This window comes from Platichthys flesus, chromosome 7, assembly GCF_949316205.1.
Source record: "Platichthys flesus chromosome 7, fPlaFle2.1, whole genome shotgun sequence".
Classification (NCBI taxonomy): domain Eukaryota; kingdom Metazoa; phylum Chordata; class Actinopteri; order Pleuronectiformes; family Pleuronectidae; genus Platichthys; species Platichthys flesus.
In genome coordinates this window covers 20,711,997-20,739,698 of record NC_084951.1, presented here as the reverse complement: position 1 = coordinate 20,739,698, position 27,702 = coordinate 20,711,997, and the positions used below count along the sequence as shown (strand labels likewise).

The 27,702-nt window shown below is 43.8% G+C and overlaps 1 protein-coding gene across 1 annotated transcript; it reads right to left on the bottom strand.

Moving 5' to 3' along the window:
• Nucleotides 1-19,025: 19,025 nt before the first annotated feature.
• Nucleotides 19,026-25,286, bottom strand: vgll4a (vestigial-like family member 4a). Its single transcript, XM_062392230.1, has 6 exons — nt 25,166-25,286; nt 24,488-24,624; nt 23,351-23,513; nt 22,556-22,775; nt 22,236-22,350; nt 19,026-21,620 (listed from the first exon to the last, which is right to left on the bottom strand). Exons 2-6 carry the CDS (start codon nt 24,567-24,569, stop codon nt 21,421-21,423), a joined length of 780 nt encoding a protein of 259 aa, XP_062248214.1. The 5' UTR covers nt 24,570-24,624; nt 25,166-25,286; the 3' UTR covers nt 19,026-21,420.
• Nucleotides 25,287-27,702: the final 2,416 nt, after the last annotated feature.

Below are 27,702 nucleotides of genomic sequence, written 5' to 3'. Positions count from 1 at the left end.
CTTACAGAAGTATACGAGATGACGATGACAATGAAGATATTGACGACTATATTAAAAATAGAAAAACTATGTCTAGTAAAACAATATTGTTTTGTATATTTTTAACTGTCTCACTGCCTAATGTAAAACATATAAACATGATATGTATCTAAATGGTGTCACATGATAAAGCACGATTGTTATGTTATACAAACAGAAAAAGACTGAAAAAATAAAGAGTTATAGAAAATATAAATACAATACAAGCCTGGCATATGTCCCTGATAGCATGTGTGTTTAAAGTAACTGCCCTGTGTGCTTTTTTTCCGACACGTGGAAAATTAGGTCAACGATCCTATCGCACGATGTATGGCGCTCTGGATCCCGCTCTGGATCCCGCCGCAGTAATTGGCTATTATCTCCTCTCTTTCAAATAAACCCTGTTGTTGTCCATGAAGTATCGGATATGAAGAAAAATGTGAGAACAATGAAACTACACGCAGGGATTAGGTGGAGGGGGGGGGGGGGGATCCTTAGCGTTGTATAGCTGGATTTATTTGTATTTGTTTATTCCCAACGAGGCCCGGGTGGGACGTGCAGAATTAAACAACACCTTTCCCCGGCTGTTTTGGATGACGATGACAACGAGCCTAACTCCACCATGGGGGTTGGGGGAAATAGACAAAAAATAGGAAGTAAACACAGCAGCAGGAAAAAAACATAAAATAAAACATCAAACGGGAGCGAGAGAGAAAAGCGTCTGAAGCATTTCCTTGTGGTTTGTGGAGTGTCAGAAACACAAGCTGATAAAAACATCACCACCACCACACAGCCCCCCCCCGGGGCCTGGCGTGCCCCCCCCCCCCCCCCCCCCCCCGCCACATCTCCCCAACCTCTTATGGCTCGCTGTGTGTATATTTCCCTGTGTGTGTTTTTCCCTGTGTGTGTGTGTGTGTGCGCCTGCATCTTCTCCCCCACCTCCTGCAGTTGCTGCTTCCATTAGCTTCCAGTGTGATAAAAGAGACAGCACCAGCTGACACCACCACAATGACTCGCCATGGATAAAAGAATGAGATGTCCCCTGTAGCAGCTCGTGGCGAACTGTGTGTGTGTGGGTGTCCGTGCCTGTGTGTGTGTCTGTGTGTGTGTGTGTGTGTGTGTATATCTATGTGAGTGTGTGTATGTAAGAGAATGAGAGGGAGAAAGGGAGAAAGGGAGAGCAAGGTTAGGGACAGAGAGCTATGTGTTTGAGTGAACTGGGGTTTGATTAATACCCTTAATGGCAGGTCACATAAACTGGCCCCTGATGGATGACTTACTCGCCTCCTTTATCCCCACTTGTGTAATTTAGCATCATTACCTCTGAAAACCAGTCGCCACCGAGACAACCCAAAGTGATGCGCTGCGTCCACCGGAGCCATAGATCATCATTTTCAGGAGGGGAGGACAGGAAGAGGAAGCTCTTTATTTCCTCTGCGCAATCCAGCAGAGCACAATTAGTCTCAGTTTGGGGCCAGATGTTTTCAGCCGCTTCAGCAGGAATAGATTGAACTTTTTTTTCTCTTTGCCCATCACCAATTTGTTCCCTCCTACACATCGGGAACATAAATCCACATATTCTGAGCTTCGTGGAAGTATTTTATCTTTGTTTAAATAACTGACCTGATTCTGAACTTGAGTTTGATTTCCCCTGTCATATACGGTAGTTTAATGCGCTTGCGCATATACTGTGAGTTATACGGGAGTTGTGGGCGCATGTGAGTGACGTATATGAGTGAGACTTATTGTGAGACACGGGCTGCAATAAAGGAACTTAGCAACTAAGAAGCCTCCTTAGCATTGCTTTACATGGTGTCAGAAGTTAAAACGGAGTCATGCCAAAGTTCGCTCCCCCAACAAACTTTTCGTTCGATAAACCAGAAGAATGGCCGGAGTGGAAGCAGCGTTTTGTGAGATTCAGGATCGCCACCAAGCTGGATAAAGAAGAGGGCGCCGTACAAGTGAGCAGCCTGATATACGCTATGGGAAGCGAGGCGGAGAACATCTTCCGTTCGTTTACATTCACAGAAGATGGACACAGAGACGATTATATGAGGGTGCTTGGACTGTTCGATGACTACTTTGTGCCGAGGAGGAATGTAATACACGAACGCGCATGTTTCCATCTGCGCGTGCAAAGACATGGAGAGAAAGCTGAAACTTTTATCAGGGCCTTGTACGAACTGGCGGAGCATTGCGAATTCGGCGGGAACAGAGATGAGAATATCCGCGACCGGATCGTAGTTGGAATACTCGACAAAGAGGTCTCACGGAAGTTGCAGCTGACGAAGGACCTAACACTAGCGCTGACTATCGAGACAGTCAGGCAGTCGGAGGAGGTTGCTTCGCAGGTCAGCATGCAAGGAGAGACAACGGGGGTGATACAGGAAGTCACGCACGAGCGCAGCAAATACCCCAACCACTACGGTAAGCCAAAAGGGGGAAATAAAGGACAATGTGGACTGTGTGGGAAAGCGTGGCACAGTAAAGATGAAAATTGCCCGGCCAGAAAATCTTCATGCAATACGTGCAACAAAGTTGGACATTGGAGTAGAGTGTGTAGGAGCAGGCAGGCAGTGAGTGAGGTTACAGAGCAAACGGAGCAGCAGCAGTCATACTTTCTTGGAGCTGTGAGTAAAACAGGCGGGTCGCCAAAGCAATGGGCTGTGGAGTTACGGGTGGGTTCTACACCAGTTGACTTCAAAATCGACACAGGGGCCGATGTTAACGTCATCTGCGAGGAAACCTACGACTCACTCATCCCCAAAAGACCACTGGAGCCTGCGGATTTAACACTGGACAGCCCAGGTGGCGAGCTGCAGTGCATAGGACAGTTCCAGAGCACTGTGACCTACAAAGGAAAGACTCATCCACTCAGAGCATATGTCATCCGCGGACGCACTGTAAACAACCTACTCAGCAGGCCGTTGTCTGTGAAAATGAACCTGGTGAGGAGAGTGAATGAAACGGTGTGCGACAGAGGACATCCACAGGCATATGGCGAACATGGGACTTTAAAGACTGAACCGGTGAGAATACTGCTGAAAGACAACGCTCAGCCATATGCTGTATACACAGCACGACGCGTGCCTCTCCCTATGCTGCAAAAGGTAAAGGAGGAGCTCCAGAGGATGGAGAGAAATGGCATCATCGAGAGGGTGACACAGCCCACAGACTGGTGTGCACCCATGGTGCCAGTCTTGAAGAAGAGCACAGGTAAAGCACGCATCTGTGTTGATCTTAAGAGGCTGAATGAGGCAGTAAAAAGAGAACAATATATCCTGCCTACTACTGATGAGATTACAGCAAAGCTGAGTGGGGCCACTGTCTTCTCTTCACTCGATGCCGCCAGTGGGTTCTTCCAGATACCGTTGCACCCAGACAGCTGTAAGCTCACTACCTTCATTACGCCATTTGGCAGATTCCACTTCAAGCGGTTACCGTTCGGAATTACAAGCGCACCGGAAATCTTCCAGAGGAAGATGATGGAGACCCTGCAGGGGCTGGAGGGTGTTGAGGTCTTCATGGACGACATTCTGGTGTATGGGGCCTCTAAGGAGGAGCATGACGGTCGCCTGGAGAAGGTTATGCAGCGCATTGAGACAGCTGGTCTGAAGCTCAATCGTGAAAAGTGCTCCATCAGGCAGAGTCAGCTGCGGTTCCTCGGGCATCTCATTGACCGGTCCGGGATCCGGCCTGACCCCGACAAGGTGAAAGCTATTCGGCAGCTGTCACCACCAGCAGACGTGCAAGAGTTGAGAAGGATACTGGGAATGGTGAATTATCTCGGAAGATACATCCCCGGACTCTCTACCGTGGGACAGCCGCTGTATGAGCTCTTGAAGGACAAGAGCACATGGACATGGAACCACGTGCAACAAACAGCTTTTGAACACATCAAGGAGCTGTTGACAACTGCACCAGTACTTGCCTTCTATGACTTGAACAAGCCCACGGCTGTGTCAGCGGACGCAAGTAGTTATGGATTGGGGGCCGTACTCCTTCAGCTCCACGGGGAGCAGTGGAAACCTGTGGCATATTGCTCCAGACGCCTCACTGAAGCAGAAACCCGCTACGCCCAGATAGAGAAGGAAAGCCTGGCTGGTGTGTGGGCATGTGAGAAGTTCGACAGATATCTCAATGGACTGGAGCAGTTCAAGCTAATCACCGATCACAAACCGCTAGTACCTCTCATTAACAGCCGAAGTCTGGACAATGTACCTATACGATGCCAGCGTCTTCTCATGAGGCTCATGAGATTCAATCCAGTGGCAGAATATGCGCCAGGGAAAACTCTGGTCATCGCGGACACCCTGTCACGCAGTCCACTGGCCGGCACGTGTGCAGAGACAGACACACACAGTGAGGTGGCATGCTACGTTGATAGTGTAGTCGAGGGGATCCCTGCGTCTACAAGCAAGATGGACGAAATCAGAATGGCGACAGCAGCCGATGCTGAACTGCTGGCAGTTTTGAACCTCATAAAGAACGGATGGCCTGAACACTTAAGCAATGTGCCCATGGACGTGAGAGAGTACGTCCAAGTGAAATCAGAGCTATCAGAACACAATGGCCTGGTCCTCAGAGGAAGCAGGATTGTCGTGCCAAGGCCAATGAGAAGTGAGATCCTTCAGAAAATCCACGAAGGGCACCAGAGCCTAGTCAAATGTAGAGAGAGAGCATGCTCATCTGTGTGGTGGCCTGGACTCTCTACGGAGATAAACAAGCTTGTGATGTCATGTCAGGTGTGCTGCGAACTGAGAAGAACACAACAAAAGGAACCTCTCATCTCCACACCGCTTCCGGAGCGACCCTGGAAGAGAGTTGCAATGGATCTTTGTGAGCACAACCACCACAACTACCTGGTAATATCAGATTATTACTCCAGGTTCTTAGAGATACTGCAGCTACCCTCGACAACGAGTGCACAAGTGATTCAAAGAATGACAGCGGTTTTCGCCAGGTTTGGCATTCCAGATGAGGTGGTGAGCGACAATGGACCCCAATTTTCAAGTGCGGAGTTCAAGGAGTGCGCCAGGCAGCTCGACTTCAAGCACTGCACATCCAGCCCTCACCATCCACAGGGCAACGGGCACGCAGAGAGAGCCGTTCAGACAGCGAAAAAGATTCTCAAGCAAGAAGATCCGGTGATGGCTCTGATGAGCTATAGGTCCACTCCCTGCTCCACCACAGGCTTCAGTCCAGCCGAGCTGTTGATGGGGAGGAAAATCAGAACCACACTCCCCACTCTGGAGAAAAATCTCCTACCCAAATGGCCTAGCAGGACAGCTGTGAAAGAGAGGGACGGGAGGGAAAAGGCTAAACAGGCCCATTATTTCAACCGCCGTCATGGAGCCCGGCCCTTATCTGCCCTGCGACCAGGAGATGTTGTATTCTCCAAGCTAGACCACGAAAAGTCATGGTCTTTACCAGCGGTGATCTCAAGTGAGAGCACCACCCCGAGATCCTTCGTCATCAGGACGCAACATGGAGCAGAGCTGCGGCGGAACCGCCGTCACCTCCAACCAGGGCCAGTTCCCCAGCCCATCCCAGCAGATCACAGGGAGGGCAAAGGCACAGGCGCACACTCTGACGAAGCCACCATGTTAGAGACTGTTCCTGTCAGTCAGAGTGAGGCCACACCCACAACCCCTCTACCCGGTTCGACTGTGACCAGATCTGGACGGGTGTGCAAGCAAGTCGACAGGCTTGACCTGTAAATAAGTGCAAATCATATGGCCTTTGGGGGGGGGGAAGAAACGAAAAGTGTATTGATAACGATGTGATAACTTTGATTTGCAAGAAAGTTTTACAGTTTGTACAGTTGTACATGTTGAATTTGTACAGTTGTACATGTTGAATTATCCTAATTTAAGTTAATCTTGGTTTATGCTATGTGTTTTCAGAATAGCCATTTTCAGTTAAAGTGTTTCTACGATGTTATTGACATAACACTCAAAACAGGGGAAGATGTCATATACGGTAGTTTAATGCGCTTGCGCATATACTGTGAGTTATACGGGAGTTGTGGGCGCATGTGAGTGACGTATATGAGTGAGACTTATTGTGAGACACGGGCTGCAATAAAGGAACTTAGCAACTAAGAAGCCTCCTTAGCATTGCTTTACACCCCGATGGCCGACACGTCCCTGCGTCTCAGTGAATTCTGTGGATTAACCTGATAAGGAATTTCAACCCCCTTGCTAATCCAGGTGTTTTTGTGTGATATACCACAAGACTTCAGGCCTCTACAGTGTTTTTCTTTAATAAAAAGGTCCTAATAATCAGAGCAGGAGGTGTTGGTCCGTGTGTTGGACTCAGATCTACTTGCACGTTGACCTCAATGGCAGCGGTGAAGATGTATTTTCCCTCGAGCTCTTGCAGCTCTGTGCATTTGAGTCTTCTTTTTTTTTAAGCCCATCTTCATCAGACAGTTCTCTCTTCTTCTTTTTTCAGCCTTGAGGGGAAAATACGCTGATGTCATATTAATTTCCTGTCTCCTAATGTAGACCTCACGTCGCTCTCTGTCTGTGATCGAGATCTACGTTAAAACAAACCTGACCGATAACCGGCTAAGTGCGTTCATGTCTCAGCAGTGTACAAGCTGACTGATTAATTGACACAGATAGAATTAATTAATGTGATTCCCCCCCCCCCCCCCCCCCCGTGCAGAGTCTCAGCTCGCGAGCCTATTTTTAAAAGTTGAAAAGTGCTCCCAGTGCGGCCGCAAGAGAGGACACTGGAGAAGCAAACTGGTGATCCATGATGCTTTCATGAAGGGATGACAGGACGCTGCGGCTTTTAAAAAACTCACACAGGCTGCAGTGATTAATCCTCAAAGCCCACTCAGAGCAAAAGAGAAACTAATTCTGCAGCGAAGATGAAAAGGCCGATAATTGTGTTTATACTTTCTCTGTTTTTAACCCCAGTGCCAAAGGATTTCCTTCATGGTGATGCACTATTGGGTTTGTGCTGTCGTGGGTCAACGAACCCGCACATTTTTGATGTGGACTTTGTGTGATCGCTTGTGACATTTGTTTTTTCTTCTTCCTCCGATGCATTCGGTCGGCCCCAGACTTCTGTCTGAGGTACCCTCACCCGAGAATTCAAAGCAAATACATTAATGAATAACTGATCTTTGCAGATGCATGAATCTACATATCAATGTAATCAGAGGATGTTGTGTGCTTGGCTATTTCCAGCAGAGGGGCTGAGAGGATGTCAAGCATGCAAAGCCTCTCTGCATATATGCTAATCGGGCCCCGTTTTCCAATCTGAATGTGAACCTTGCAGAAATTCACTTGTTTACCAGTTCACTATTAAGGGACTAATGTGTCCTTTTGCACATGCACGCACCAAACTGCACTGTGCTCACATGCGAAGCCCACGCTTGCGCTGTGCAGCTGCACGGCTGAGATTTGAGGTGTTGGGGGTGCATGCTGGGACATGAAACACCGTGGCTTCCCAGTGATTTTGCTATTTGATTACGTGTTGTGACACAGCAAATATTACGGTTATTTCAGGCAGCGGCGGCGCTCGCAGGCAGGCGGAGCGCACAACGCCTGTACAGATGCAAATATATGCCAAGCAGGTTATCCTGTCACAAATCATGAGGGCTGATCACACTCAGCGTAAGAACATCTACGGGTTTGACTTAACAGATCCCCTTCTTTTGGAAATGATACAGATCCTTCAAAAGAGCTTTAATTTACATTACATTGCCCTTCCCCCCACCCTGCCTCCTCGGTAGCTCACAACATCACATGAAGAAGAATCCGGTATCTGCCTCAGCTGGAGCCAGATGTAAATATTTCCACTGTTTTAATTCCTCTTCTGGGATTTTCTTGTAATAATCCACAGCGGGGATAACATTCTCTTGCGAGGAATATTCCAATAATCCAGCGGTGATTAAGACGAATTTGTGTAATTGAGAGTCGATATAAAGTCACAATGAAGAGAGCAGTTTGGAGCTAATCGGGAGACTCTCCCGTGTTAGCTTCACTTTGCACTAGCGCCTTTTTGTCACAACTTCTAACGATCTCCCCCAACGTGCCAGAGGCCTACGGGTGGAGTCGTTGTAAATTACTGCCTGGGTCAAACACGGAATGCAAATCAGGCCGAGGAACAGGTGATACTGAAAATAGAGGCAGGGTGCAGAGATCTTCGAGAAATGAGACGCAGCAACCTTTTTTCTAATTTTAAAACGTTGTCATTAACGCTACATCCTGAATGTCTGCGTTTAAAATATTAGAAAATCTGAGCAAACGCATCCTGAACAAGTATTTTCAGAGGATGGAAAATAAACCGTCTGGAGAGGAGAGTGATTCCACATGGCGAGTGGGACGCGCTCCTTGGCCTGGATGTCACGCACAGTGGACGCCATCGGATGATCTTGTGCCCTGATGTGAAGCCAGTGGGAGGAAGGGCTCGCTCTCCACTGAAGCTCCTCTAATGGCCTCCTCCTTGAATTTCCCTGCCCAAAGGGTTTCAGGCCCTGCGCTCGTCCACGGGCCTCGTCATGCTGCAGCTTAGTCTGTGGGACTTTGATAATAGCTGACAAATGAAAATCTCTGCTGACATCAAATGGACTTTTTGTTTTGTTTCCCTGCTCTTACACTGAGACGACAGGAGGAAAAGAAAAGTCCTCTGTGCTCCGCTGTGTTTCATCATCCTGCAGCTGTGTCGGTGTGGGAACTTTACCCACACCGACTGCTAGTGTTCCACCTGTGTGTTTGTGTGTGTGTGTGTGTGTGCAAGTGCAAGTGACGCGTATTTGCACATGCATGTCGCAGCTTTGTGCAGGCTGTTGTGTTTGTGCATGCAGATGTGCATGCCTGCTTGTGTTAATGTAAACGTGTGCGCGTGGATTTACTGTATGTGAATGTGTACAAGTGCTCCCGCTAAGTGTAAAGACAGGACCAGGGAGCTGCTCCAGGCACAGCTTTAGTAAAGATCTGCATTCTAAATAAGTTCTGTCAGATTACGCCAGCACATACTTAACTCCTCACTCCTCTGGATGTTGGCTGAGTCTGCTCGGTTTAATCACGCTGGAGACTGTGGGCGAGGTGGGAAAGCGACGAGCAGGTGATTCAAAAAGATGATGATCCCAAAACCATTTGTCATTTCATATAAAATAAAAATACAGAATATTCTGCACGACCGTTTTTTTAATTCTGACGTATGAGAACATATTTTCCTAGAGCCGAGTGTGTGGTAGAGTCACAGTTTTGTGAGCTTGTGTGTGCAAACAGATGTTGATTTGATTATTTTGGCACAGAGTTATATGCAAATGTGGCCAAGTGACCTCCACACGTGCTTTGCATGTATTATCCCCACTGTTGCATGACATTTTCACTCATGTAGTTATGCCCTTCACTGCACATTTTGACTGTGCAGGATGAGAAGCAGATATTTAAGGCGACCCACATGCATAAATACCGGGATTGCTCAAATACAAAGTGAAAACTGAAAAAACACACAGGACGCGTTCAGCGCTGCGCTCTGGGAGACATTTGGAAGAACTGTTGAGATGCAGTTTATTCTTTCTGACACGGAGTAAACACATGGGAAACTTTTGTAGAAGCACAGTCATATGAAGAGAAGCTCATTCATTCCCAGTATGCATCACTCTCTTTCTTAAACAACACACACACACACACACACACACACACACACACACACACACACACACACACACACACACACACACACACACACACACACACACACACACACACACACACACACACACACACACACACACACACACACACACACACACACACACACACACACACGGTGATTAAGAGGTCTGGGGGCCTTCAGGACACACTTGGACTCGGGGCTGCAGTGAATCAGTGAATCATAGCTCTGATGTGCTGCATGCTTTCTATTCTGATCTGTCAGGGAGGTTCGGGAACTGTGCTCGCTGATGAGTGAGCCCGACCAGACAGGGCCACAGTGGCCGGTGCCCAGTCCGTCCTCCCTCCTCCTCCGGCCCCTCAGCTCTGCGGTGACAGGTAGGACAACCAGAGAGCAGCCGGCACACAGTGCAGGACTGAGACGCACAGCAGGGGTCGATGAGGTCCAGTTAGATCCACACAGACGAGCGATCACCCTAATGTTTGTGTGCAAAGGCACAGACACGAATGACAGAATCTGTTCAGCAGCACAAAACATGTTTCCACAATAAAATGTGATATAAAGTGTGCTACAATATCTTAATTTTCTTTTTTTCATTTTATTTTGACATATATATATCAGCTCCTCTCCTATTGAAGCACTTACACAAGATGTAACATCCCCATTATATATTTCAAGAATCTATGTTTGCATATATACAGCTATTAATGTCCTTAATCAAATATTCTGTTGTAATTAGTTTAATTTCCGCCAACAATCACACAATGAAGCCATTTCCACTTCAAACAATTTAATTATAAATAAAATGTCGGCAATCGCTGTTTAAACATCAAACACATCTAACTTGTATCGAGATGTATTAATTATGCGCCTCCATTAATTCTTGTGCTTTTATATAACATCTTTCCTGATGTTCCGCAATAGAAGCAAAAGCCTCTAATGCACCTGGGACCACATCTACCAACTAGCACCAAGTGCAAAGGCCAATTCCAAGACAACACAAAGCCTGTCACGTTTTTAACAACATCCGGGCTCCACTCTGTATAAATAAACAAATAAAAATTCAACTTTGAACCGTCTTCAGAACTTGCAACAGGATTAATCTCTAAGCAGTGAACACACACTTGTCCTCAAAGTACCTCTTTGCAAATTTCAAAAAATAACTGCAAAGCCCCCATTTCAGGTGGTGGTTTCTGGCTGATTAGCACAGAAAATAGCAAAAAAAAAAATCATTTCTGACTCTTTCACACTCCTGATTGTTATTAGAGAGAAAATGTAAAGTGTCTGGACAAAGTCTTCTCGAGAGGATTGTTTATTATCGCTGAGCGGTTGGGATCAATCCCAGCTTACACATGGGCGAGAGGCCGGGTCACCAGTGTGTGAAACATCCATCACTCTCATGTTCACACCTATGGTCAATTTAGCCGGAGCACGTGAAAATGCACACAGACACGGAAGGAACATGCAAACTCCTCACAGGAAGAACCGGTAGCTGAAACAGCGAGCCGCTATGTGTTAATTCCATTTATTTACAATAGTTGATCAGGTTTTACAGCAGTGGGTGTAAAACCTTCAATCTTCACTTAGTTAGTCATTTGATGGACACATTTCTTTAGATTACTTTAGAAGAAAATTGAATCAATGCAGTGTTTTCTTTATTTAGTTCATATCCCCGTGTGTGCAGCCACCTGAGGTGCATGTTTGCTACTTGTGTTTCATGTAAACAGAGGAAAGCCTCAGTGTCTGATATGAACCATTGAAATAACTTGAAATGAATAATAATGCAAAATTTGTGCATTTTCTAAGTGTATGTGTTTTTTTCTCATTTTTAATCATACTACTACAAATATGGGGTCAAGTCAAAGGTAAATCCCAACTGGATATTGTGTAAATCAGACCTCAGATGTGAGCCTGGAATAGGTCTGATAATAAGAGAGGAGGCGAAGAAGCTTCGCACCGGCCTGAAGTTGCTGTGCTCTGTCAAACACATCCTCTGGCAGGGCCTAATGTGGCGTGTGACACGTCACACCCTATCACTCGGCCTCACAGATGACCAGCCGCTTACGTTTGCCGCGTGCACCGCTGGATCCCAAACCAGACACTGTCAGGTGTGATAACGGTTTGAGCGCCAAACCCACTCTGAAGCCTTGCCCTCCCACATTCCCCCACGATTCATCTGATGCTGTGGCTGCACAGCTCGTATGTCGGCTTTGCACTACTGCAAGCATGTGCGGCGTCCTGAAGACGCTTTTATTCCTGGTTCACCTGCACCCCCCCCCCCCCACCACCCCCGGCTGAAGGCTAGAGATAACCCCGCCACACAGATAAGGACTGCTGCTGATGCCAGCTCTTTGGAGGGAATCAAATACTTCTACATCAGCAGAGATTCACCGTGGGGATATACTCAGACGGCCAGAGACGATGCCGACCATCCACATGACCCACATGCACCGAATAGAACTTGTGTCGTATTATTACAACACGATTGTACAACTGCTTCAGAAGTTTGTTTCCCTTCCTCCAGAGGCTCGTGGGTTCTCTCTGTGTACTTCACTGTGTCGTTTGCTCCCCTCGGTCCAGAGTCGCTCTGCCTGCACTTGGCATTGGAGGTGAATCTTCCCCCAGCACACACTCATTATTTCAATCCTCACAAGGCTGCGGACAGGCCCCGGACACTCTGACAGCATTTGATGCTCTCTCGCTCGTTCTCTCTCTGTGTCACCATTTCTTCCACTTGACGGAGGCCTTTGTTTTTGTGTGAACACGGGGAGGTTTGCTTTATTAGGTTATTTTGTAATAGCGGTTATTATTCTGCTTGGTTATATCCTTCTTAGCAGAAACCCCTCTCAGAAAATGTTTCATCACAACTGTGTCAGTTCTTTTTCTGCGTTTCAAAAAATGTAAAAAAAAAAAACGCTTCTGTAGCTAAAATGTCACAAGTTCCAGCAACTTGAAAGCACTTCTTTCTTTTATTCAAATCCATCAATGTCTGATGCATTCTTTATTCGTTTTTTTACCTGCTTGGGTTGAAGGTTCAGTGTATTCGATTTAGGTGAAAGATTTATATAAGATAATCCTAGTGATGTTTCACTAGTGTGTGCATCATTTAAATTATACAAATAGTTTTCTTTACCCTTGACTGGTTCCTTTATATTTAAATACTTCATATTTACATCAGGAGTGGATCCTTTGTAAGGAGGCCGCCATGTTTGTTTACAGTGGCCCAGACTGGACAAACTAAACACCTTTTGATTTGTTATGACAACTGAAGGCAGCTGCATCTCTCTTTCGTGTTTGGAGGGGGAGGTGAGGGGAGAGGTATTCAGCTGCAACATGCAACTTCACCACTAGGTGTCACTAAAGTCTACACACTGAACCTTTAAAGGTTGACATCCCTACTTGTGCATGAAACAGAACAAGCAAAAAGAAGATGAGTCGGTTATAAAAAGGCGTAAGCTCTCAAAACCTGAAACGTCTCGATCATTCCTGTTTTGGTTTGTTTAACCTCTGATCATTTCCCCATTTCCTCTGCTCGGTTTTCTACATGAAGGGGGAATGCTGAAGCGGATAATAACACAGTCTACTGTACGGTCCCTGGGTACCGAGGTCGGATACAGCAGTGTGATGGTGGAGGAGGAGGAGGAGGAAGAGAAGAAAAAAATCAGCAAGGAGCCATTTTTCTGTGCTGGTTTGTTCTCTTTGATCTGAAGTGCAGTGAAAGGAGGGAATTATGTAACGTCTTCAGCACACACATGGCCGCCTGTGTGACTGCCAAACACACGGGGGGAGTGGTGGTGGTGGTGGTGGTGGGCCTGTGGCAAAGCGGGGTGGTGGTGGTGGGGGGCAGACAGACAAGAGGAAAAAGATATGGGCCACGGAAGAGACAGAAGTAAATGGACGTGAGAGGAGAAACATTGCCGCTCGTGTTGGGTCACTTTCCTTATAAAGGCTGCTCAGCCGAGCCGCTGTAACGTGGCCCCCTAACAAGCCTCATAATGAGACATGAGAATGCCCTTTAGTGACGGTTCAAACATGTATCTGCTGCTCACTGCCCAAAACCCACGGCCCCAATAAAACATCCCTCTCCACCCGTCGTTGAGAGAGGACATTCGAATAATTATACGGGATCCTGATCTCGCAGATAAGAAAGAAGGGACCCGAGCTAACGAGAAGTATTCGCCCGTCGTTTGTTTGTCCTAATTGGAAGCAATTCATTAACTTGAAGGAGAAAACAGCTCGGCCATTCTGTTGTGCAGCAGATGGCCCTTTAAATCAATCATTAAGAAATCAATCAATAATATATATAAAAGAATGAAATTAAGCCAACTGTATTAATGGGAGGGGGGGGGAGATCACTGGCCTGTGTCAAGCGCCATACGGCCACGGAGAAGGCCAAACAAAGCAAGATGGAGCTGAGGCAGCATGCAACATAGGGGGATGCAAGGGAGAAAAGTATTAATAGGACGCTGCCAAATCAGGGTAGCATGCACGCCACACAAGAGGGCCGAATCAAGAAGGAGCTGTCCTCACTGATGGAAAAGGCAAAGAGCGATTAGTGTGTGTGTGTGTGTGTGTGTGTGTGTGTGTGTGTGTGTGTGTGTGTGTGTGTGTGTTGGTGGTGGTGGTGTTGTGCAGCTGGGGAGCTGATGCTGAGCGACCCGGACAGGTTCTGTTTCTGTTCATTGCAAGACTGTTATCCAGAGTGACCGTGTTGTCTTCTATTCCCTCCACAAAGGTTATGCCATTGCCAGCAGTCCACATGACACAATGAATGAGCCACTGCTGCTTGAGCCGGAGACGCTCATCAGGTCAGTCTTACAAGTAGCTGCAACCTTGCTCCCCATCAAACCTGCGTCCAGGGGTCCAGAGTTACTGGGAAATCAGCGCTGGATCCCACTATTCCCTGTTCTTGTTTGTGACCTATAGTGAGGCTGCGGATGCATTTTGGAAATGACGTGCTTGGTAATCGGGTGTGTTGGGCTGTCAGCTCAGGGTGCATGATCTTGCCAGCATGACTCAAGTCTGCCCGTGAGCTGCTTCCTGTGCCTGCGCATCTACTCCAGTCGCTTGTATGATCTATTTTAGATTCTTTAGCCCAAGGATGTGTGTGCATTCTCACTGCAGAGAGAGCCACAGAAATAAGGGGAAAAAGAGAAGAGGAGGGGGAATAGACAATGTTCAAATAATCTACAGGCAATCATGCAAATTCCCCAGACGCTGTGCACCCAGGGAAGCTGTAGATACGGGTGTAGCCTCATACAAACGGAAGGACATGATCCCTATCGACCAGCTGCACAGGCTAACATACAAATAATATGTGAGCCAACATGTGTGACATTGCAAGGGGCCACTTTTTAGCCTGTAGTAAAATTTTGCGTTTATCCAATTGGATTAATCATGACTCCATGCCGTGTCCAAAGTGCACTGTGTTAAAGCGATTTCATTGGCTCCTTCCTTTTACGTAACCGAGTGAGGGAGAAAAGGGAGAGGAGGACAGTGCTCAACAAATGTGTGTCTTGACCGTGTCTGAAGGCAGCAGGGTTCGTCCTGGCAATAACAGGAGGCAGCGTTCGGAGAGACCCGTCCTCCATCGCTAGCCCAGATGTCACGCACCTTGTGGCCTTCACACTCTGAAGGGGCCAGGCTGAATTTGGCGTGACCCTGATGTGTCATCCTGATTTAGACACTGGCTTCCAATGTGGCCTGATATGCGTGTGCGTGCACGTGTGCCGATCCGCCTTTGGTTTTTTCCTTTTTTTTGCACAAGCAAGAAAATGTGGATATCCTCTCCGTAATCCCACAAGAGCAGGCTTCCTTGGAAGGCACGGTGCAGCAGAAGCAGGGGCATTGTTGTCGGTGAATGGCTGGGGCTAATCTCGTGGAGGCAGTGGTCTGTCGGAGGGGCTTTTGAGCAGATTTGAGCCCGAGGGTTGAGAGTAACAACAACCAAATAGAGAAGAAGGGGAAAAAAAGATCTTTCCCTTTCTAGTTTAAAGATTTGCTTTGTGAATGGCACTCAGCAAATTCAAATTAGCCAAACTGAAGTGGAGGTATACTTATTTCCATTTCCATTCAGCCCGCTAGATTTATATGTATAGCCTAAATTTCAACTATAGATATGCTAATATGACACAGTGTTTACATTACATAAATACATCTATAATGACGTTTAAAGGGAGATCTTTAAGAAAACATGAGTCTGGGATATGGAGCCATGTTGGATTAGGTGTACAATGGATTCTGCTCTCAGCCTGAACGCGAGGTCTTGTCACCTGCAGATCCGTTTTACATGCAAAGTACATTTTCGCATCACCAGCAGACGGATTGAAGAAATGCTGCATCCCCATCAATCTTCCCAGGATGATGCCGCTCGTGTCTTTGTGTGATCTACAGGGGACGAGAGAATTTGGGGGGGGTGTGAAGAGTGGTTTCTTACTGCCATCTGCTGGCCGGGAAAAAGATAACACAGCTAATCTCAGCTCTGTCTACAAACCTCTCAAAAAGGATCATCTACTGTTTTTTTAAATCCCATTTCCATTATAACATTATAATGTGAACACTAAAATGTTTTCTAGGTCAATGCTGAACTGAAAACAGTCCTCACCACAGAGTCATCAATCATTATTTCCACATTTTCTCACTTTGAAAGTAAATGGATTTTTCCAGCTGCAATTATTTTGTCTTTTGTTACCATGACACCAGATCAACCAAACAGCTTCTGCAGCCAAATGAGTCCAAAGAGGTTTCAGCTGTAGCGTCTGAGGGAAGATGTCAGATGCCTGTCGAGAACACAGTGACTCAGCCGCACAACTTTTCTCTCACACACACACACACACACACACACACACACACACACACACACACACACACACACACACACACACACACACACACACACACACACACACACACACACACACACACACACACACACAAACACACACACAGGATCCTAACCCTGATCATCACAAATAAACGCCTGACCACCAAACTCTGACCAAAACAAATCCTCACTGTAAAATCTAATCTTAGCATTGGAAAAGGGACCTCGTCTCCTGTTCCCATGGGGAAGTCCCTGCCAGGACATAACAAGCAAGCGCAAACACTCGTGTACACACTCAGACACACACACACACATTAAATAAACAAGGTTGTTTTTTCACAATAACCTACAAATAACTCCAAGCGTTTTCTTCTCCGGACCGTAGTTGGTAGCTCAGCTCACTGGTCAGGGCCATGTCAGTGCCTTAGGCGAGATTTCAAATTGGCGCCCCCCAACATACACACGCAAACTGTCATGCATCCCCAAGAACTTTTGGACTGTAAACAGATGCACACACAGGCAGACAAATTTGTTAGTTATAAAAAACAATAAGAATATATAATAAAAAATATCAAAAGAGTCCTGTACTGATGGCATATCATGTCATGTCGACACAAATAAACATTAATGATGTCCACAATCGGGGTGATTCTTACCTCTATATTGTTCTTTCTTCCCCCCCTTGAGAAGCTTGCCTGTCCACGAAGCCACGGGTGGTGACATCAGCAACTGTCCCTACTATGCTGCCAAAATGAGTAGGTTTTTATCATCTCTTTGTATGCATCATGAGGAACTGTTGTGAAGTGAAATGAAACTCCCTTCTTTTTTTTCTGTTCATGCAGAATAAAGTGGATTCATTTGGTCTGACGTTTTCGATCACATCTTTAGAAAACACCTCATTAGCTTCACACTGACAAACCCTATGGGGATCTCTGATCCATGCAGCTTCCTTCTACCATGTTGTGTGGTTACTGGTCCAGTAGTTTAATACATAAACCTGTTGACAATCAGAGATGAAAACAATAAGTAAATAATTTTCTGTTGGTCGACTTATGAATTCATTTATTAAAAGCAAATTTTCCCCTGCTACTTAGTCTATAGAGTTGTTATATTGTGGTTTATTTACATGGTATATATTGGTTTATTTTTGTTGTGCACTGATTGCTGGTTCTACATCAAATTGCCCTTGAAGGATATTGTGACAACCGTCAGGTGATGTTGCCTAGTCGGTAGAGAGTTTGCTTGCCACCACCGAGGACCTGGGTTAGAATCCCATGCCTTCCAATCGTTAAGGTGGCAATATACTGATCTCTTAAATTAGGATTTCTCCTATTATTTACAAAATATCTAACACTATTTAAATTTAAATTAATTAAATATAAAAACAGGGAAAAATTAAATTAAAAAAAAAAAAAAAAAAATGCGCGTGCAACTCCTGCGCATTGGGATTCTGCGCAGGTTGTGCGCAATGGGCTCCTGCGCAGGAGGTGAGCACGCAGTTTTTTTTTTTTTTATTCATTTCATTTAATTAATTTTTCTAGGTTTAATTTAATGAAATCATTTTTTTTTTTATATTTAATTTTTGTATATGGGGTTTTTCATGATAATCATTTCTCCGCACTGGTTCAGGGGTAAATTATGCTGGTCTTCACAGGTGACTGACCTACGCAAGCCTGTAGTCGCCGGCTCACAATGTGAAGTTTTATCTGCTAACTTATATCCTCCAAGTGTACATACTTCAAATTGTAAATATCTTATCCAAATTGAACAATCCTTTAAAGTTGTCAATATTCTTACATTTTATTTTATTTCCCACAGAAAACTCCTTGTATGTGTGAACTTACTTGGCAACTACCCCCCCCTTCTTATTCTGATAAGTGTTTATTTGATACTCAAGGGCTTAGCCTACACACGCTGGAGGGAAAAACTGCCAAAGAAAATTGTTGCTGGGAGACATTACTCACTTTATTTGTCCTCAAGAGACAAACACTGACCCCAGTCGAGAGGAAAAACGAAAAACACCGTAACCAAAAATGGAAAAACAGAACAACTGGTGATCAGCGTCTGAAAAACACTATAGAAGAAGGGCGCGGCTAAATAAAGATGATTCAGTAAGCATTCTGAATAATAGCTCTTAACCTGCAGGTCTCCATGGAAAAGGACATTTTCCAGTCCTGGTCTCTTCAAACCAAAGTCGTCCGGTCACTTAATTTTGTAGCAGTGACAGCGAGCGTCCAATGGAAACAGAGAATATGCATCAACTCCTGATTGCTTGGTTCAAAAAAATGGTTCTAGTGCTGTAATCAGTGAAACGTCCTCCTTGTGTGGGACTCGAGTGTCTGCAACACTGAAGTGGCATAGACAAATCATCAGGGTTTTATACCACTGCTCTGTAGCAGTCAGAGAAATAAGGAACAGCCTCATTCAAATCAAAGTTACTTCATGCTAAACACAGGGAATATCAAGTGTTTAACCCGCTGATTTGACTGTAGTGGCTCGCCTTGAGTTTGGTGAACAGGAAGACAACAAAAACGTGAAGGTAGACATTTCATTTGCATGTTTATTTGGAAGAAATTAAGTACAAACAGTGGCATTTTCTTCCAGAGAAAAAAATAACAAAAGTGAACAAGTCAGGTCCTTTCTGCTGACGGCCTCTGTGATACAGACGGTCTAAACAAAGCAATTAAATAACAACGGACTAATACCCCCGTACATATTACTGAGACAAATCTACTTGTGTCAAACAAGCAGATCCCCCATAATAATAATCCCTAAATTCCACTATGGTACACACAGTCACTCTTTAAACTGTTGGTGTAGACGCTGCACCAAGAGAAGTGTTTTATCAACAGACTGTTGTGTTCCTGCACTTAATCATCTGATAACTGTGGGATAATAAGAATCAACGTTTAGAAAGACAGAACGCATGGTTAGAATATTATGAGCGTCCATGCTACACTACTCTGAATAGAAAACAAAATATCTAGGATCATTCCGCGCGGCGCAACGATAGTCTTACATGGCTAAAATAAAATATAAAGAAAGGATAGTGTGTGTGTAACATTTTTTTTTTTTTTTTAAACTGTAAAATATTATTAATACAAAAAGGTTTAGGTTTTCACAAACAGCTAATTAACATACAAAAGTCTGAATTTACAATACTCTCTTAATCAGTGTTGACAAATAGATTAAGCTACTATATGTAGACAACTTCCAGAAAAGGGTGAGAAATTAATTCTAATAAAAACTCAACTGCATTTGAAGATAAATTGTGGCTCACTGACACATTTTGTCCACGATAAGGAAGATTTCTGCAACGCTCACCATGACATATTGATCTAAAGAACACAAAAAAGTTTGTAACAGTATTTAGTAAACACAACTGAAATGACTGATGCATGTCAGGCAGTCGTGGAGTCAAGTCAATGGTGGAATGTTGATCCTACATCTTATTAATTTAACTCCGAAAAGGAGGTTATATTATCGCCTCTGTTTGTTAGTTTGTCAGCAGGATTACACGAAAACTACTCAAAGGCTTTTTATCAAACTTTGTGGAAGGATGGGAAAAAGGGTAGATCCAGAAGATTTTATACTTTGACATTTCCTTAGATTTCACACAGAATCATTTATGGATGTTAATGAAAAAAATCTGGCATAATAAGGGCACTAACTTCAATTTATGCTTGTAGTTTTACACGGGTTGATTTAATTTAAAAAGGGAATGTTGGGCCTTGGTGGACCTACGTGCTCTACTGGGTGCTATTCTAGTTAATTCTTCATTAAAATGATAATTTTAAGGATATAATATTGTCACTGAAGCGATGGAGACAGACTCCTTTGTTCTCATTAACTCAAAGTAAGAATCCCGTTGTCCTATACATAAAAATATCAATGTGCTGAGAATAAATAAAGCCACTGCTTACAGACTGTGCTGTAGAAAGTCAGATTTCACTGTATTCAGTCGTGTATAAAGCATCCAGCTCCACAGAATAACAAAGCAACGTAGCCTATTAAACTGCATTCAGACAACCTTGCCAGAGGCTGTGATGTTTAGATGAATAAGATAAACCTCCATATAGTAATGAAAACCAGATACAAAAAAATATATTGAGTACAACTGTACCAGCAGTGAGTATTTCTAACACGTTATAGATAAAAAATAAATTCTGAGTAAATATATATATATATAGTATAGAATAAGGATTGTAATAGAAACCAGCTATTTGAAACATGCTTTCTAGTTAGGGATATGTACTTTGATTGATATTAGTTTACTAAGTAATCAGCCACAGTGAGCATATAAACAGGAAACTAAAACGATTTAGCCATCAGTCGATACGTCCAGTTCAGGATCATAAAGAAGACGAAGGTTAGTCGAGGGTCTTCAGAAAGCAGAGGGACCAGAGCCTGACTTGCATTATGACCATTTCAAAACCAGGTGCGTTCTCAAACACATCAGTTCCAACTGAAACAGGCGACCTGCCACCTAACAGGTCTGAATGTTATAGTGCAGATGAGACCTGGTTGTCCTTTTCAAGTAATATAGATTCAAAAAGCAGTGAGAGTTTATAGAGTGAAAACGTTGAAGACCAGATCTATGGCTTATATATTGAGAGAAAGGCGGGGGGGAGGGTTCTTTGGCTATCAAGGCAAGTGAAAGGCCGGTTTAACAGAACAGATGCTGACAACCAATTGTAAAATCTATGATTGTATAAATTCCACAACCACCTTCGTCAATCCAATTACAGTATGGAACATTTACTTTTCTTCTTTGATTGGAAAACTCCCCCAGTGTTCTAATAAGAGGTTAACCTCAGCGCCCACAAGTGAACGGCCTGGCAGCACCACATCTTACATTGTTCTTGGCTAAGGGAAGTTGATGCTTGGCAAGAAGCAAAGACTAAAGAAGGCGATTTTAATGTTTACTCCCCTCCGCTTCATGGATCTGCATCTGGGCTCTGATGACCCCCGCCCTTGGCCTTGATTTGGAGCCAGGCATCTCCCAGAGCTTTGGCAAAGTGGTCATCCACCGAGCCTGTGATGGACACCGAGTTGGACTCAGGCTCCGCTTCTTTGTAGTTTTTCCCAAGGCTGCGACGGAAGTGCTCCTCAATCACAGGGTCACATACTGTGTTGGCTAAAATAGAAAGATGTGTGGAGGAAGGGAACCAACAACTCAGTTATTACCATGCAGGTAATATAGGAAATTAACTTAGCTATGATAAAATCCTGGAATCACCAAAACGTAAACATCTGTCACTACTGTAGAGAATATTACATATAGTTTCAGAGCCTCAATTTATGTTCTTTTAAAGACTACTTCCAGAATGATGAAGCACTGTCACAAAGCAAAATCGTCTCAAACTTATTTCATGAAAATGACAATGTGTTCTGTGTGCTCCCCAGTCCTATAAAACTCCTTTGGGATGAGGCGGAACTGGAGATTGACTTTGTGAATGTGCAGCTGACAAATTATGTGACGCAATCATGTCAACATCGAGCCCAATCAGAGGATTGTTTCCAAGTTCCTGTGGATCCCTGCCACGAAAAACTGAGGCTGTACTGAGCCCCACTCAGTGACTGTATGGTGTTCCTAATAAAATGCTCTTTGACTGTAAAACACAGCGTTTCCTAGTTTAACTTTATGTGTCATAGTGAATGTAATAAACTCCCCATCATGTACTTTTTTTTTACATTAACCTGACACTATAACAGAGAGAGTGTATTGAGAGTTTAAAGTGTGAAGGTTTACCATTGGTCTTCCTCTGATCAGCGGGTGGGCTGGGAGAGCAGCCGTTCATGTGGCAGTGAGAGAGATTACAGTTGCGGTTGCTCGCCGGGGCACAGGTAATAACTGAGGGACGATTCTAAAGATGGGGGGGGGAATAGATATAACTGTCAAACACAGACCTTTACACTAAAATATTAACTTTTGAGCAAAGCTGAGTATATAAATACATATTGAAATGTATGACAAATGGGCCTTCATGCCATAGAGATACATTAATTATGAATGCTGCTTTACTTTATCAAAATTATACAACAAACCAAATATTTTGCAGGTGGACGTACCTGCTGCCGCTCTACAGTCCCACCCATGACAGATCTCTCTCTGCCCCCTCCTCCAATGTCATGGCTGCTTTTGGTCAGAGGCAGAGGCTGGTCCACAGCATAGCCCGAAATGGAAGCATATAAGTGGGTCCCATGTAGACCATTAGAAGAGGATGTAATGTGCTCCACAGGACTGTGACTCCAGAGCTCATTACGGTTGTCTCCAGCAGAGGGACGGGCCCTTGATAGAGAAATTACAAATTAAGAATAAATTAATAACAATAACAACTTTTCATGAGAGAATGCAAATAGTAAATTAAAATCACATGTCCATCTAAAAGAAATCCACATCTTGTCCTATATGTGGTTGCAACCCTTTACAGCCAGGAGGTGGCGTCCTACGAGCTGTAATTTTGTTTTCAGACATGTTCACTTCATGATCTCTACCTAGGTTTGGTCCTGCTGAATGGTTTGGTTGTTCCTGGAAGAACTTAAATTTAGGAATTTACCCTTTTACACACAAGTATAGGATTCTGTTTACCTGTAAAAACTGTACCTAGTTAATACAGAAAGATTGTTAAGTCAAGTGACTGCTTAGATTTCTGAACAGGCAAAAAAGACAAACTCATTCAGATACAGTCTCCCACATTCAGGAGAGGAGTAATAATTTCTAAAATCTTGCCATGGGTAATAAAAGACATGTTTAAGATAAACCAAAGTGCTCAAAAGGGGAATTGGTTCCCTTAAACACAAACTTGAATATTTGAAAAATAGACTGAGACAAAATAATGAGGAAAACAATTAAGAAACACTTACAGCTGACTGGCAAACAATCTGCTCATTTTGGTCATGTGGTCGTCATCACAGTTCATTCGGTCATCCATTTGTTCTTCTCCATACTTCCGTTTGCTTGGACAGTGAGGAGGGGGGCCGGTTATGTTGGACATGGCCGTGGGCATGGGGGGTGTCCTGGACTCATCTATGGGAGAAGAATCAGGGGTGTAAATAATCTCATTCATTCCAAATTAATGCGTTTTCACTCGAGTCCCGAGTCAAGACAAAAGTCATTCCATTTTAACAGCAGAATGATAATGTACTAACTTAACCCAAATCATGAACGCTTTGAAAAAAATGTATGCATTTGTTAGAACAAATGTAGGTTTCATTGTGTCATTTACAACATGTTTTTAGCCTAAATGTCCTCTGATGGCCTTCTGCGGAGCCACGTTTGCACGCACACAAGCATCTCTAGTTCCAGTAGTAAACATTTAGGCAAAAAACAGTGTAAGTTAATACCGTTTTGAGTCAAATTTGAATGTCCGGGCTTACGGACACTTGGATGACACCACAGGAGCAGTAAGGAGGCATTGTATGTTGTTGTTGTTGTTGTTTTTACATGTGAAGAAGTGGTCACAATTACTTTAATTAGATTGGATCTGGCTGCAACACTGTTTACTCCTGAAACTCCAAAAGTGTTTTGTGGACTCCAACACTTCCCCCACCGTTCCATAGACATAGATAATGAGGGAATTTTCATTTTTCGGTGAACTAACCATTAAGTCCAAGTCAGGTTATAGTTTAGTTTCTGTAAGACAGTAGGTTTGTGCACAGTCTTTGGGAAGGACACTTGTTGACTTAGGGTAATCCTTCGCCTCTCGACCTAACCTTAACAACTATGTGCCTCACCTGATCCTGAGTCGAAACCAACTCTTAAACAGCTATTTAAAAAGGTGTGTCATTAAGGGAAAGTATCATCACCCAATCAAACGTAACAGTGAAAATATACACAATAGGTGCTCAGTTCAACAAATCCTGCGTCCAAGTGTGTAAACAGTAGTGTATTTGTGTGTGTGTGTGTGTGTGTGGCAGCTGTAATACAGATAAGTGCCAGTAACACACCAGGACACTTATCCACACACGTTAAATGTGTGTTGTTTAAAGACGGAAGCTCACCGTCGTAGTGCAGTCTCCCGATGTTATTGTTCATCTTGTCCAGGAACTGAGAGTTCAGCAGGTCCATTCTAGTGAAAAGCATTTACACGAACAGGCTAGCTAGTCGTGCCAGCGGAGAGAACAAGCGGGCTGGTGTCCTGTGGAACAGACACAAAGAGGGGACGTTGAGGACAAACCTTTACAACACTTTGAAATCAGTTTAATAAACAAAACGATGTGGTTTTCTCGAGTCAACCGATTAGCTGGCGGTGCCTGGGGCTAATCGGTTGAAAGGCTAGCAGCTCCACTAGCATAACACGCTCAGACAACAGCTAGGCTAACTTTAACTAGCTCGATTTTTCTTAGCAAATAATGAAGATAGGTTTGTTATATTTCGCAAAATCCATCCCATTATACACAGTTAAACGGTTATTGGTTGTATTAGTTGTTTACAGGAGGTTGGGACCCTAGCTAGCTAAGCTACTTTGTCAATGGCACAAGCTAGCGTTAGCCATTAGCAGCTTGTCACAAACTTTTGAAGACTTAACATTAGCTCAAAGGTTCAGATTGTGCGTAGAAAAGTCGAACAAACACGCAACTGGGTCACAACTTTGCGACAGTTTGCGGTTCCGCTCGGTGACGTCAAGTCAGACAACAGAGCTCCAGCGTAGCGCAACGTTAAATGTCAGCGCTACTCACTCAGTCGACGAAAGTTAGCTTCAGTCCACAACAACAGCAGCAGAGCCTCCGTCTGACTGCTGCACTTTTCTACCTCAAACAAAAGAGTGGAGAGCGGCCCTGGTGGAGGCGAGCGGAACAGCACGCAGGCCGCAGGATGGTGACTATCTCACTGCTAATCTTAAAGTTTAACTTCTATAGTCTGTGTTCACTTCTTAGTCTTACTTACCTATCCATATATCCATCCATCCATCCATCCATCTATACATCTATCTATCCATCCATCCATCCATCCATCTATACATCTATCTATCCATCTATCCATCATACATCCGTACATCTATACATCATACATCCGTACATCTAAACATCTATCTATACATCTATTTATTTGTCCATCCATCCATCCACCTATCCATCTATCTTTCTATCTATACATTTATCTATTTGTCCATCCATCTATCTATCTATCTATCTATCTATCTATCTATCTATCTATCTATCTATCTATCTATCTATCTATCTATCTATCTATCTATCTATCTATCTGTCTATCTATCCATTTATCTATTTGTCCATCCATCCATATGGAACACAAAGACATTCTGAAAAGCCTAAGGTGTAGCAATAAAAGTAGTAGAATGTTGGTAAGCAAATATAAACATTCCTTGTCCCTTTATATTTGAATTTTTAAAATATTTGCTCGTACATACTACATATTTCTCCTTGAAATATTGTGCAACATATGCATCAGTTTTGGCTGTTTTTGCAGATGCAACCGGATGTTACAGTTATTTGATTACCTATAATTTTCATCATATTGTGTAAATGGTCACTATTGATATAGAGACCATTCTAATCTTGACGACCACTCAAACCACTTTACAGAACCGTTTTGTACCCTTCACCAATTAAACAGTGCAATTATGTGCAGCACTGTCTCTGTTGTATATCACTCACATACTGTTGGAACAGCCATCAGGGGGATTTGGGGGGTTCAGTATTCAGTATCTTGCCCGAGGACACTTCAGGAGACTGGGATCAAACTCCAACCTTCTGGTTCGAGGACGACCCCCTCTGCCTCCTGAGCCACAGCCACCTGATAATATGTTAAATATTGTGGCCTTTCTTTGCCTTTCTCTGGCAGGCCTAAAGGTCCCTCATTGTAACAAAATATGACATTTGTATTCCTCATTTGATAATAAAGCTGATCCTCGTTCTATAAGAATACTGTGGAAATACCATCTCTCTGGTTTCCCCCATGATTCTGTAAGCACGCTCCCGTGAAAGGCCTCGGTGCACACAGGCACAGTCCCTGTCCAGGACAATGACAACGGTCACCTTGATGCTGTTAGAAGATCCAGGGATCGGAGCAGAACCAAACCCAAGGCTCCTGTGAGCAGCTCAGAAAATCGATAAAGAGTATTATACTCTGACTTTGACTCTGGTCGGCTCATTTCATCACTGACTGACCACCACTACTTGCATTATCTGGTGAGTTTCACCAAATTACAGTAGTAGGTGGAAATCCATTAGCGGTGATTGTAATCCTTTACTGAGATTGTTTTTTAGTTTAAAACCACAACTTTATCTTCTTATGGATAGTCAACTTTTTAATGTAAAAGAAGTGATCTTGAAATATCCTGTTGGCTGAGGGAGTAGCCCCTAAACATCAACAAGTTGTGTTTTGGTTTATAGTTCTTTGGAGGAAAAATATTTATCCTGGTAAATAAATAATATTTTAAACAATGTTTCTTTAGGTCGCATATTTGTGAGAATCAGATTCCAGACATGTAGCTATTTGACTCCGGCTTTGTTTTGACCTCTGAACATTGCAAGTTATTGATTTATTGATGTGTTGATTGGTTCTTTTCAAATTGTATTACCTCTGTTGGCGACACGGTACTCTGACGTTTTCATCACATAGCTTCTTTGTATTCCTTGTATATAACTAATTAAAACATGGTAGAGCATTCTTGTATTTTATAAGGAGGAATAGAAGTCGTATATTCCTTTTTCATACAAATGTTTTCCCCAATAATAGGTCATGAATCAACTAGTATGTTTTAAAAAAATCTTACAGACTTTTAAATCATAATTTATGCAATTAACCGATTTCTAATCCAGAAAATAAAAAATATTTTCAGGTATTTCTGTGTTATTAAGATTTATGTGTGCAGAAGTTAATTTGCACATGAAAATGTAGTCTTTATAATAATCGTATAGAGTCTAATACACTAGTCAGGTAAAGTGTCATGTATGGATTTTTAATGCACTAACCCAGTGGCTATATAAGACTGATGAATCAATCAAGACTGACGGTTTGCTCATGGATTTGTGTCCCAGGGGAAAGCTACTGACGTTTCCCCCTCTCATTCAACATTGCCCGCTAGTCCTAACAGCCATTTTAGATTCCATGGCTGCATATTACACACACAGAAATGTTGTGCAGGGACACGAGGCAGAGGAAACCAGAGGGACAGATGTGGCACCACCAAGCTAATTATAACATACTATTCAGTGTTTCCTCGTACCCTTACACTGAAAACCCGTCTATT